The sequence below is a fragment of the Athene cunicularia genome (assembly GCF_003259725.1).
Source record: "Athene cunicularia isolate RWA chromosome 3 unlocalized genomic scaffold, athCun1 chr3_part1, whole genome shotgun sequence".
In the NCBI taxonomy this organism is placed as follows: Eukaryota; Metazoa; Chordata; class Aves; order Strigiformes; family Strigidae; genus Athene; species Athene cunicularia.
Window position 1 is genome coordinate 99948479 of NW_020799097.1, and position 14811 is coordinate 99963289.

At 38.2% G+C, this 14811-nt stretch overlaps 1 protein-coding gene across 3 annotated transcripts in view; it reads right to left on the reverse strand.

Annotated features, from left to right (window-relative positions):
* KCNH1 (potassium voltage-gated channel subfamily H member 1) overlaps positions 1-14811 on the reverse strand; it is a 185385-nt gene that overhangs the window by 104323 nt on the left and 66251 nt on the right. For all 3 annotated transcript variants that reach the window (XM_026844475.1, XM_026844474.1, XM_026844476.1), the window contains exons 7-8: positions 7056-7255; positions 3188-3440 (exon numbers count right to left, since the gene is read on the reverse strand). In XM_026844475.1, coding sequence (XP_026700276.1) covers positions 3188-3440; positions 7056-7255 — 453 coding nt within the window. The remainder of the gene's footprint in view (positions 1-3187; positions 3441-7055; positions 7256-14811) is intronic.

Genomic DNA, 14811 nt, shown 5'->3' on the forward strand with positions numbered 1-14811 from the left:
TAGCTCTGCTTAGTTGTGATTGGTAAACAAAACTTGTAGCATAGGCTGTTCTGGCTGAATGATCAGCAACAATCACCTTTCTTATACAATGTAGATTCCTTTTTTTTTTTTTTTTCCTCCTTGTAGTGCCTTGTCTTATCTGGTGTACTTTTATCAGGAACTTGACAGATTAAGCTGAACATGAAATAAAAAAAAAAATTAATATTGCTATTTACAGTTAAGAAAACTGAAGAGTACAAAGAAGTTAGGGAGGAAATCCTGACCCCATCTCCTTGCAGCATCCTTCAGTAATGTGGTGGTTACATTATGCAATGCTGAAGGAGAAGAACGTCCAACTTATTTAGAATAGTGAAAAACTTAGTTAAAACTTAGTGAAAAACCATGAGTCACCATCCCTGGATGTCCTTAAGGGTCGTTTAACCGAGATGTTAGGGGATATGGTGTAGGGGAGAACTTTGTAGAGTAGGGCTGATGGTTGGATTCAATGATCCCAAGGGTCTTTTCCAGACTGAATGATTCTGTGATTTCTTATCAGGATAGAGAAAACTTCAACACAAAGCTTCACACCCTGGGGGATGAAAGTACACACACATGTAGAAAGGATTTTTTAGTCCAGAAACTGAAACACAAAAATTGAGATACACTGATCCAAAATGAAATCTCACGGAATCACAAATAGATCCCACTTCATTTTACTTTCCTCTCTGATTACAATATTCACAAAGAAAATGACAGAGGTCTTCGCTGAGAGACAGAGAACTGACTCCAATTCGGAAAAAAAAAAAAAGGTGTGGAGGAAGAGGATCAAGAGGATCAATAGCTACTGTCCCAGGAGAACAGCAACAACAAAATATTTCTATTCATTCAGATACCAAGGAATCAGCCTCATTTAACTGTAGTTATCACTCTGCAGCAGCAGAGATCAGGGGTTCAGGTTTCCTTTACACATTTCTCAAGGAATCCATTCTGAGTGTTTTCTAAAGTGAGTATTAAGATAAAACACAAAGTTAATGGTAAAGATGAGGAAAAAAATGGTATCTTTAAAGGACATTTTCAAAAATTCTTTCAGTGCTTTTTATCTATACTGGCTAAAGATCTATTGAGGTTTTCTTCTAACAATGGTCACAGAAGAGGGCACTGTGGGATAAAAGGCAACACAAATTGAGAGGCTTTAGTTCTACATTTGCCATGTTAATTCAAGAGAGTTCAACATGGCAAAAGGTATTTGAAGCACTAGGGCTTGGACAATAGGCCCAAGCCAGAATTGACCTATAGATGAATCCTGTATATTCTATAACTGGTAACCATTGTGCTAATAGGTGTTATACTAAGTTACAACAAACTACCTATTCTGATGTAAAAGGTGGAAGCATTGAACCCTGAGCAACAGGCCCCAAGCCAAAGCTGCTAACTCAGTATGTAGTCACTCACAAAATATGTATGCTCATTAATGAAAGATGTAGATTAGATATCATATACTCATCACTGGTGATGGATATAATGAAAACATTTCTATCCTGAATGTATCTTTCTTCTTCTCTGCATAGGGGTAAGTTAACAAAGCTGTGAAGCCAGTTGTCCAGCCTTGGGACAGACATTATGGCCTTGTTTTAAAAAAAAGGCACATAAATTAGATCAGGAGGGAAACTCCCTTAGCGTCTCCCTTGAGCCCTGGCCAGGCTCTGGGGGAATCTAATGAGAGAGTGAAACCAGATGTTCCGCTCAAAACAGAGGTGCCAGCTATTCTGGCTTGCTGACTTGGGGGTGTATAAGGCTGGGCCCACTCACAGCAACTTTGGACGCCTCACCTACGGGTGGACGCACCGCGTAGGAATTCCCACTTGCAGTGACAGGCTCTCCAAATCCTCGCTGTAACCGGGGCTGCCCAGAGACTGCGGATGGTAGCGTATGCAAGTGCTGATGTATCTTTCTTAATCACTATTCTATTTCTCAGGTAGTAATGATTTGATGCATTACCCTGTATTTTCCTATTTAAGTGTACTATTCTGTCTTTTCTTACTGTATGTTTTCTGTATTATTCTGTTGTATTAATTAGTTATTTTGAGTAAAATACGCCTACTATTTTCACTCTAGTGTCTGAGTTTAATTGACATCCCTAAACAGCAAAAAAGTATTAAGTTCTTGATCTGCAACTTGGAAAAGCAGAAGTTGCTAATATCATATAGCACTGAACAGCGCACGTGATTCTGGAACAAATGAGAATCAGTTATCCCTGTACTTTTCACCTTTTTAGTTTCTTATGTGGCACAAAATATGATCTTGACTCTCCAGGACACTAAATTCTCCCTATGCTATATATGCAATCGTGTTCAGAAGTAGAGAAAAACTTAACGCAGCATATTTATTAGCCACTCATTTTCCAGTAGACATTCCTCTTAAGAGAGCTAGGTGAACGTGTTCTGAAAGAGTAAGATTACCAAGATGTTTTCCGCTCTTTTTCCAGGCTGCTATGAGTGGCAGAGGCTGGATTAAGCCACCATGAGAATTTACCTTATCACAAAAGGCTCTGACAGAACCAAATGATAAGTATCACCTCCTCAATGCTCCAGCCACCCCATGATTCATCTATGTCTATTGGATTATCACACTCTTCTCTCCTAGATTTGCCTCAGAATGTTGTTTACACCACTATCAGCATCTTTTTAATGTGTCTGACCAAAAGCTGTCTTTCCAAGTTAACACAAATCAGCTCTAAATTTTTATATTACTTTGACTTTAAGAGAGATAAATATTACTTCAACATGAGATCTTAAATAAATCTAACTGGAAAATTTTCAGCAAAAGTGAATTATTATCAGAGGGTGAGAGGGAGGCAGGAAAGCCAGGCACTTTAAAAATAAGTTTTCTGTAGTCCTCAATGAAATTTCTAATGAAAAGAGGTATGGTGAGACAGGGAGTACCCCAAAAATGACAAGGATCCCAATGCTCAAGTAGAGTTTCCATTGACCAGCAGAAATAGGGTTGAAGCAATCTGGAGATCAGATGATTTCCGTTCCTATTTACCTATGCAGAACAGAATAGCAGTAAAATATAGCTCATCAGGCTGTGGTAAAGCTAACTTGACTGAAGGTTTTTAAAAAGTTAAGTGCTTGAGTAGAAGAGGCTATAAAAATGCTCTATGCATCTATATTTGTGCATAATGCATATTATCAGCTGTGAAACTCACCCAATATAGCAACAACTTCATCATCCTGGATTACTTCCAAAGATCCTGAAACCACAAAGCAAAGGCTGTCGACACTCTCACCAGCGTGGTAGATCAGGTCTCCCGGGGCACAGTGCACTGTCTGGAATTCCATGGCAAGTGCTCGAAGGCACCCATCGCTCGCCAGCCTGAAGGCTGGGTGTTCCTTGAAAACTTTGCGGTTCAGATGCACGCAGATATCTGCTCTCATGTCCTTAGGGCATATCTGCAAAACCTGAGGAGGAAATCAGACAATCAATTCCTGTGCATAGCTTTATGTGCCTATTATCCCTAGTTTACTACACAGAGCTCAAGAACTATTATACGCTCCTGCTTCTTATAAAATTTCTAATCTCAGTCCGTACATTTATGCTATTTATACACATAATCCACAATACTAACTCAGTCTACTTTACAATATCTGAAGAAAAATAATGTTTTCCTCTCAGCAACGTGCTCTGCTGGATATTGAATTATCAGGATAAGGCTTCAAGTTAAGACAATTGAACTGACAGCACAGCAGTACATAAAATGGCGGAAAAAAGCTTCCTCAAAGACTGTTTCTAGAGGGTAGGTCACTCTTTTGATAGGCAGATTCCATGAAAAGCCTGTACAGATTATATGCTCCAAGTGGGAGAATTGTACAGAGGAGTGAAATCTCATTTTCCTTTAGCATGAAAAAAGCTGTTAAAAGTTTCATTAACTCGTAGTACTGAGATATGCAGGTATTCAAATTCACCCCTCAGTGGCAGTAACACGTTGTTCACACAAGAAACGGACTTAAAGGTTATCATACTGTGTTGGGCAACTTTTGATCTTCCAATGCACTGTTCCTCATGGCAATTTGTGATGTGTGCAGCTAAGGGTACACAAACTGATGCTTAGCACAGCGGGTATCAGTCAGAGTCATTTCTGAAGGTTTTTAATATAACAGAGACAGCTGAGTGAAGAGAATACAGAATTACTACTGCATGTACAGATTAAAAGTTCCTGGCAAAAACACTGGAAATACATAACATGAAGAGGGTTTTGGGATGACAAAATCCTGGGAGGATATTCTGTGATGAAGTGCATCTCAGGACATATTATTTGAGAAAAGTAGTGTAAGTCTGCGTCATTTTCTTTCCCCTGTAATAATTATTCCATCCAATTAAGGAGCACTCTGGGTGAACTTCAGAGTTACTCCCACACATTTTCTGGGATGGAAAGAGATGGCTGCTTCAATACAAACACTCCTTGAAAACATGAAGGTAACACAGGAAGCACTGTGGCTATGCCTAAACCTTGCAAAGGGGCTCTGTGCAAGATCTGAGCGGAGAACCAAGCTCGCAACTCTGCGTGTGGCACTGGTTCCACATATTATGCTTGCTCCTCCAAAGGCAAATGACTACCACTAGTATCATCACCTTTGGCCCACCTCCAAGCAGACCTGCTATTACAGGTATCACTTCTCAAAGAGATATATTTCTATAGCGCTTCAGTGTAGGGCACTCATGGATGATCTCTCTTGGCTGCCCCACAGGGATCAGCAGCCAAACCTGCCAGTTCTCAGATTTACAGGCTCATAGAAGTGGGTTAGGGCAGCAAGACCAACATTTAACATGGAACACATGCAACAGCCATGGCTGTCTTTGCAATTATTTATTCTGGCAACAAAAATATTCTGCATTTGCAGATGCTTGCCAAACTTTGCTACTGGAATTACACACACACACTCTTCACAGTTCCTTGAATATCATGCACAAAAAGGGTTGCTGTAATAGAAATAGTAGTAAGAAAACCTAAATATACAAGAGAATATTTTAAATGAGGCTCTTATCCAAAACCCCCCTGATTTTCCAGTCTAAGAGGAAGTTAACTCATTTTCCATTCTCCATTTAGAGAAGTTGTTTCCAGAATTCAAAAAAATTAAAGGGATTCAAGATATTTGAGAGTTACAGACAAATGGCAGAAGACTTTCGTTTGTATGGGAGGCAAGAAACATATTCACAGATTAATTTTAGAATCTTTCAGCAGCTCTTGGTTAAATTTTATTATACTGGCATTTTCTAGACTTACAGACTTTGCTTTTAGCTGATTATTCACTCCTTGGCATGCCTGCAGTTAACACTGAACTGACAAATTTGTGGCCTACAAAACAGTGAGAAGATTGATTCTGTGCTAAGTTCATCTTTAAATATCTGCTTCATCTGTAGAAAACTGCATGGCATTACACAGTAGCACAATTTCCACTGTTCTGTCACAGGAGTAACACGTGTTTTATTCATTGCATGGCATCCTAGAAGTTATACACAGGCATCAAACCAACAGAGCTTAGACTTGAGTTTATGGATTGGCACTGCCATTAGTCGGTCGTATATCTGCTATCATTTGCTGTGCAGATGAAAGTTGATTTCTTGGTTTTACAGTCACCACTACTGGCAGTTCAGCTATGAACACACCAGTTATTGATAACAACACCATATTAAGCTCTTTGATGTCATGATAATTGGAGACTTTTTTTTTTTCCTGTTTATTAAGATAATTCTCAAAGGCTACAGTGAGTTGTGCTTGGTTTTGTTATCTTGCTGTCTCCAAAGGCATTTTTAAAGCATTTCTCTCCTTATCAGAGAAAGCCAAGAATGAACTTTGAAGATAAGCTAAACCAAACATGTTTTACATAGCATTTTTTTCTTGTTGCTTTGTTAAAATGATGAGAGGAGCTTGTACTAGGGGGTGAATGAAAGCACCAGTATTCATTACACTGTGTATCCTCAGATGTTGTCTCGCCACCTCCCCCAAATGCACCTACCTCAAATGCATAATGACCCACAAAGATATTCTGTGAGAAAACAAGCTGAGCACCTTCTAATCAGCACTAGACCATACTAAAATACCACTTCTTTCTGAAAGCTAGTATGATGGACAGTGCTTCCCAGAATCATGGTCTGAGATCTAAACGGCAGATACGCTGAAGACCATTTAGAAAAGCAAACAGTACCCTGTGTACCCATTGGTCTCCAGACAGCCCAGTGCAAGGCCACATCTGTTCTACTCTTTCATAACGATGCTTTAACAGCTGGACAGAAATGAGATTGGTTGCTCTTTAACTGCATCATCTACAGTTTAGAATACTAAATTAAGCTGCCAAGAAGGCTGGTGACCAGAGCACTGGTATGATTTCCTGAATGAACCACTACACAAATACATCTCTTTACAAGAAGAAAAAACATCTATCTCTATAAAAGCTGGCAACTAATATGAAAGCAGCAAGAAGTTGCTTTTGTACATTTCTTATTTTAAAAGACATGATGGGAATTTACTTGTAATATCAGTGAATTAGGATGATAACATTTGCCTCACATAAGGCAGTTTTCAAACAACAAGTTATGGTTACAGTAATGACTTGCAGCTTTCATTAATATCTTTAACCTTCACACAGAATATAACATTCAAATTCTACAAAGACAAAACAAATCTTATTTTGTATTCAGACCCAGAGTTGCAAACAACCTCACAGAACAGAAACGCTGAAAAAACCTCATTTGTAGAAGTTCCAAGGTTGTGTTAAAACTTGGAACTTTTTACTTAGTTATCTTCTTTGTTTACTGAAAGCCAAGCTCTTCCGTTCATCATTTTTTACACTATTTTATGCCATATCACCAGCAAAACTTACATACTTTTACCACTAACACATGTCAGTATGACAGAATAGCTGAAAAACTGTATTTGAAAGTTGAAAATTAAGGGAAGCTACTACTTGGAACTATTTAGAGAACATTTGTCGTTTTTACTAAGAAAGTACCTCCTGTTTATTTTAATGAAATACTTTCAGGATGTGACTTCTTTCCTTGCAGTTTAATTTACTTACCTTTTCAGTATCTATTCCTCTGGACATTGACCAGGTGGAAACGATGTAATCCATCACACGTTCACTCAGTCCTTTAGGGACCTGATAGAGCTTTAGAAAGTCCCGGACACTGTTCAGCATTTCATGATATCTGTTTGTATTAGCATACATTTGCTGAAATATGGTTGTCACATTACCAAAAATGGTTGCATACAGAAGGGCTGTAAAAAAGATGAAAAACAAGATATATAATATATAATAACTGGTGATGATCAGTCTGTGTTCCACTACACTTTAAGACTGGAAATGCTAGACCCATAGAAATGCTTGCAACGTCATTGCTTTGTTAAGGCGGCCCACTGAACACAAGCATTTTATCGATCACCTTCAGCACCGCAAATTGAGGACCACCATCTACTTTTGCAATGCCAAGTTCTGCAGCATATAGTTCCTGAAACACAACTATTTGTCTTTGTCCATCAAACAATTCAGTAGTATCCAAAACCTTATGAAACCACAATAGAAGACACAAAAATTTTAAGACAAATAGCTTGACAGCACATACTTTAAAATTTCATCTCTGGTTTATAGCACCTGTGTTGAAATGCCATCAGTGACAGATTTCCAAGCTTTAAGTGCATTACCATGGTAGTAAGCCGAGTCATCATTACCCACCTCTGTGACAACAACAATGCATCAAAGCAGAAGATAGAATATGTAATAAACAGCTACCATGGGTCAGTGATTTATAGTTGTAAGTTTAATAATACATAAAACCTCACATTATGTTTTATAATCTTCAGGCAGAAGAACAGCAAGGCCTGAGGCAAGAGCTAGAGCCCTCAAAGGCAGACTGACGCACAGCCCTTCTGACTCCATTCAACACCATTACGAAGCCAGCTGGTTCATCAAGATGGGTTTAAGAATAAACATGAGAAAGAAAAAAGGCAGTATTTCCAGGTGTGAAGGGAAGCAGACGAAAACACATGGGACTTGAGAAGATCCGCCTGCTGAAGCCCAAGACAGAACAGCAGGCTGGTGGCAGTCTCAATGGTCATGTTTTGATGGCTTGCAGAGTCTGGAGCCAAGGCTCTTCCAGCCAATTCAGCTCTGACCGAAAGACAGGAAGCCTTAAGGGGAGCTTTCCTATGTTGTGAATCAGGTCAGTGATATGTGAAAGGCTGGCTGTAGAAGGAGAGGAACAGTCAGATGGCAGATGCAGCAATAACCACCAGTAAGTGCACTGGCTTGCTGAGTAAGTTCTTCCTCTTTACCATTTCCTGTCCCCCAAAACAGGCACTAAATTGTCAGTATCATACCTTTTCCACTCGAGGTAAAAATAAATGAGAAGTCATATTTATAAAAAACAAGAGAATATTTTGCCCTTTTTGCTGTATATTTCCTCCCTCACACTCTCCTTATAAAAAAAAAAAATTTCCTCATCCCATTCATTCCATTCAGAACTCAGCTATTTATTCAGGTCAGTATTACAGGCAGATATCCTTTAGCCAACTAAGATGCTTTAGGGTTTTATGACCAACAAAAAAATTTTCATCGAAAGATGAAAGTTAAAATTTAGACTTGCTCAAGGCCTTTACACTGCTGGTTCTCTACAGAATTCCTTCTTGATGCTGTACAACCTCTTTTTATGAGTTCCTGTAGAGACCAGCTCTCCCCTCTTCCAACTACACCTCTGTACAGATGGGCATAAAAAAAAAAAAAAATATATATATATATATATATAAAATGTGCAAACTCAGTTTTAAAAAAGTAAAGAGTATGAAAAGGGATACAGTGACCAGAAATGTATAGATTATTTCTCAGTTTAACCTTAAATCATGCCTGAGCTAAACCATATTGCAAAGTCTGATGCAATGAGTACTGAAGAATGAAGAAATGCTTTAAAAAACAAATTTACTATAAATGCTCCTTAATCCATGAATATTTTGTATTTGAACAGCATTACCTTTCCCTAACTATGTCCCATTTTGCTCTGTTATGCAGATGTAAACACAGCCCTACAACACTGCTACTGTAGGCCCTACTTACATGGATTTTTACCAAGTTCCCCAAGAGAAAACGAACCCAGGACCTTCAAAACTGCAAAGTCCCACTGGCAGGACACTGCAGCAGCACAAGGCATCCACAAACATCATTCTTCTGCCAGCCAATATAGAGCTGAAAATAGGAGACAGATTAGGAAGAGGGTCACCATCAAATTCTTATCTGTAGATTTCCAGGCAACCATACATGTGTGCATATGACTATCTCTTGCTCCCTGGTGAACAGTGAGACCTGGGGGCTCAGTATCTTGGGATGTATAGCTCTATGCCAGCAAAGGTAAAATGGAATCCTCACTCTTTCCCATTACTGTCCAGCTACATAAAGCCTAAAGAAAAAAACAGGAATTTGGTTCTTCGTTTTGATTATTATGAGGTAAGCAATCCTACAGCAGTTTCCACTGCAAATTACAGCTACTATGCTCCAGTATGACAATTATCTTGGCAAGAAAAATTATTCCTGCCCAATTAATTTTCTATTTAAAAAAAAAAAATCCAAAATTTACAATCCTTATTTTATCATTAGCTAACCACTTTATTACTATTAAAGACACGTTAAAGCCAAGGATTTTTGCAGCCTAATATTGGGTAGATACATTAGCATATTAAACATTGACCTGCATAGAAATAGCTAGCTGTGTGCTTTTCCTTCTTTTCAAAGGACTGATGAAATGAACCCACTGCAGTACACTGCAGTCCCAAAAAGATTTCAGAAACACACTCTGCTACAGGAAGAAAGTTGGGCAATTTATGACAGAGCAAAATCTCTTAACACCTCCTCTCCATGAATGTCAAGATCCCTCAGAAAAGATGGAAAACCCACCCCGCCATTAATATTCTTTTCTGACAAAAGATAAAACATATTGTCCCCAACAATGTGGCTACCCGTTTACAATGCAGTCTGTGTCACCCCATTTAAAGCAGTGTTTAAATAACGTCAAAGATAAAAAGCATAGTAATTTCAATAGCCAATTACTCGCACAAGTGAATCATGAAGGTCAGACACAGGTTGGAAAGGTTACCAAATCATCTGCTACTTTTAATGATGTAACAAATAAGAATAGAGAAATAAATACAAGTCAGTATAGGTCTCAGCTACCACAGTAAAAGATCTGGGATCTGATTTTAGAATTATAAGAGGAAGAATTTCTATCTGTAAGAATGAGAGCTTTGCAATTACCCCAATTACAGATGCAAGTGCTGCATGCGGTTCCTGAGATGAATCATCAGATTGATGATTATTTGTTCAAAATGCACTCATCCAAAGCCCTTGCATACAAAATGTGTGCATAAGAACTATACAGCAACAAGTGAGACCAACATCAACTAGTGAAAAACCTCTTAGGTCTTGCCCTCAAGACCTGCAGTGCTTTATAAAACTTAACTGACTTCATTTTCACTTTTTGGAAAGCTGATCCAGAAAGTCTGTCTGTATGTAAGTTCCACTCAATTAAAAAACAAACAAACCAACCCCTTTTACATACTAAAGGAGTAGACTGTGCTAACCTAAATGCTATTCAAAGAGCAAGTACCTGGATTTACAAATGTAGATGATTTAAATGTATAATTGCACTTCTGTTTTAGTAACAAGTTCCTAGTTTACCAGTAATGACTGAGTTCATAGCTGGCTGAGAGAAAGCACAGCCTTGAAAACTTGTTGCATTATATCACTTCTCACTGAAGACAAACCTTAACTGTAAATTAACCACAAAAATTGCATGCCTCAAAGTCATTCTTCAGATAACACGTTGTGAGGTCACACAAAATTAACATTGATCAGATAAAAAGAAAAGCAGAAATTAATAATAGTAAGGATTATAACAATTATATGAGAAAAATACACTGGTTTTAAATGTGCAATTAAAACAATGCAAGATCTTATAATTGCTTGAGATTAGGGGTCTTGATTAGTGGTAGTTACGCTTACTTACGGTTAGAGAGCATGCAGTTAAAAGGAAAAACGCTGAACTGTTAATTACAGTTTGCAAGTAAATACCAAATTGAACAGGTATCTATCAACACTTGTTTACAGAACTAGAGTTGATAGAATTGTTATTTGTAATCTTGCAACTTGAAACCAAAGCATCTAAAGTAATATTTACTTAACAAGTATCCATATAATCTTCTAGAATAGTACAGAATTTAAATAGGTTGCCCCATTTTCTATCAGTGCAGATGTGGAGCTGCTTAATTTCCTATTTCTTAGGAAGCTTTGAATATTATAAAGTTTCCTATTTGTAAACTTTTATCTACCTTTTATTTTTTATTAATACAATGTATAGAGATATGATTTTATTTAGCTAGTAAAGAATAAATGTAAACAACTTAGCCATAACAGGTCAATATTATGCACTTTATGAATTTGCAAAATATATTTATATAACGTTTTCACATGGTATAAAACAAATTCAACTGCTACTATCTTCTTAGTAAGTACATCAATTCCTGAATTCCACAATTTGGGGAAAAATACTTTTTTTGAAGTGAAAGTAAATGCCCAGAGGAGCTCTCCTCCATGCTGTTCTGGTGACTGTTAGATCCTGCTCTTCCCATGGCTCTCTATTCTTCCAGAGTGAACTGATACACTGCTCCACATCCCTCCTCTTTCACACTCCACCAGTTTGTAATTTGCACCTCAGCTTAAACAAGCAAAAGCAAGGCAGTAACAATGGCAAAGATCAAAGAACTGGCACAGTACTATCCATTGAGCAAGTCTGAAAACCAATTCAGTGGCAAAGAGCAAAGCAGAAAGCCTGAATAGGCCACGAGGGACATGAGCATCAAGCTATGTGGCAGAACCACTTGACTTCCAGGATTAAAGAAGAGACCAGAGGCAAATTTTATTAAACTCTTAGTCAAATCCTACTGAAAATCTTCCCACACTCATCATCACATTTGCTGAAATCACCCTGCTGACAACAGATGGGACATAGAAGGACCACACTGGGCTCCAGCTACAATGGAAATGTCTCTCCTGCAGAACAGGCCACTAGTGAGGACACAGTTGACAAGGTCTAAACAACAGAGCAGAAACATGGGGTTTTTTTCCTCTTCCCACCACCAACAAAACAAGAACTGCAATGAAATGAAAGTCAGAGACATAAACAAGGGAACAGCTGTTCTAAGAAGCCACTTAAGCAACTACCAAGAACTAGAGTAGTAGAAACATCTGTGCACCTTAAAATAGGCTGTCTGCAGTGTGTAAGGGCAGAATGGGAAGAGTTAAGAACAGCTATGGAACAAACACTACAAAAAGTTCCCACTGCTTCTCTACTTACACCCTTTCCTAACTCTGCAAAATAAAGCAGACTGCTACTATAGCAGCACAGACCCACAGGCAAATAACCTCCTGTTATCTCAGGGACTTGAAACCACTTAGATTTTGCCAGTTTAAGGCTTAATATGGAAGAAGAGAGGTAAGCATTGGTAAAATACCAAACCTTCCAAAGATGCTGAACACCAGCATCTCTACATATGCTTCAAAACTGAGGGGGTTTTATTTTTATTTGATCTGGTAGCAGGAATCACAGGTGTTTTGGCTCACAGAATTTTAGGAGCCTGGGCAGCACAAATCTCTAACAGGTTTTGCTTTTGCCTTCAGCATGTCTGAGCTGAGATAAACAGCATGGGAAAAAACACAGAACAGAAATGATCAGAGGAACAATCAGAACAAAAGTGAATAAAAGCCAATAAAACAAACTTCAGCATCAGCCCTGCAAGAAAACTCTTGGTTGCAAAATTAAGGAATAGGAGTCTTGTATGTTGTATTTGTGCTGTAAAGGGAAAACAACAGAAGACAACACAAGCATGATACTGAAAGGAACTAAAGAGAAGATCATCCTAGATACAAAGAGACTTCAAGCTGCTAGACTTTGAAATCCCTAACCACAAGGTTTTCTCACCTTCAGGAAAATAGAGCTGCATGTTCTTATTCTATAAACAAACAGCACTTGCAGACCAATGAGTTCACCTGACTTCTCACTTAAATTATCTGAAGGCCTCAATATTTCCGCAAGGCACTGTACTTCCACGGACTGGTTAGTCCCAACATTTTACATCCAAAGACGCATCATAAACCAGATATGAAGATATATGTTCTGCCTCAATTTACAGGTAAATTCTTAAACCTGCCAGATAGCCATAACTAACTGCAAACACAGTAATGACTAGTAATTAACTGAAATTACGGCCTTAGCCCTTGATACCGAAAAGACTTTCAGAGAACCATTATAGTTTAATCAGTGAGTCCACAGAAAGCTCCTTGCAGATTCAAATTTTATTTCAGTCAGAATACAGCAATATGAAGCAGCAAGAGCAGCCTGCAAGAAGATCTGCAAGGGAAAACATCAGCATGTTTACTCAAACGTAAGACTAGAGAAAAAGTAAGATAATTCCACAGAAATGGCACTTTCCAGTTACCTCTCCATGTTTTATCCCCCACAAGATAGGTTCATCTCTGATAAGGTAAGACAGAATGGCCAGAACTAGTTAAAACAACTACAATTCCAGTGCAGAACAAGATTTTTATCAGAACATCTTAAGGGGGGTCATAAAGGGTTTTAAATGTGGAGCAGGATCTTGATGATGCTCTACGTTTTAAGCATGTCTACTTCAGTGAATGCTAAGCTTTGTTCTAGACTAAGCCAATTTGATTATCAAGAGGAAACTAACTGTACAAACAGATCACAGCTGCAAAAACCATCTGTATTCCAAACACACAAGGCCAGACTCACCAGTGGAATACTTTTATCAACAAGGGATGACTTAAGCCCAATGTGTTCACTAGCAGGTTTTACCATGACGAGAATTATTAAAACAGCAAAATCTGATTAAATCCTCTGCAATTTGCAAGAAATTACACTATTTTACTGTTTTGTAGAATTTTATGGACAATAAAATTTAAATTGTCTAGAAAATTGAAATGGATTTCCATGTCATTTCCCAGCACTAATGAACAGATCACCATTTAAATGACAACTGAACCATTTAAGGGCATAATTTTTCTTCTACAATTTATACAGGGTAATGCATGGCCATTTTCAATTACTTGGTTAAAATTAAATCTCCAGATACTGCTTCTAGGTTTTTACTGACTTCCACCAATATGAAGCCTTTTGCTCTGAAAGCTAGTTTTTTTTATCTACCCTCAACTTACCTGAAATAATTACCCCCAATTAGAAGCACTCTCACTTTTTCTAAATCTATTACTGAAATAGAGCTACACATAAACAAACAGTTAGAAAAAGACTGAAGGAAGGAGGGATTCAAAAGGAAAAGTTGTTATCTTTTCACGAGACTAAATACATACATATTTTTATCCTGTTTCTTCTATGATTTGTATGATGTCTTCCACAAAGCCTTGCAGGAGGGAAACCTGGAGAGGTTCAAGGAGATCATCTTTGATCCAAACTTTCTGGCCCTTTCCCTACAATGCTGCCACATGTTCTGCTGGGCTCTCTACTGCTGGCACTTAACCCCATTCTTGATGCAACACAAGAGTTTGATAGCTGAAGATACTTGCTGACAACTGCCCAAGCAGCATTCTCCATTGTGATTCCTTTTGGTCATCGCTCCAGACTTTATTTAATTAAGGTACCTTATATTCGAGTGAGATATTTAGAGTAATCCTTTGTTCCAGTGATATATGGATTCAGGTAGATTCCCTCTATTCCCACCAGAGCACCCATGTGAGAAGTTGGTAGCTGGCTACATTTCTT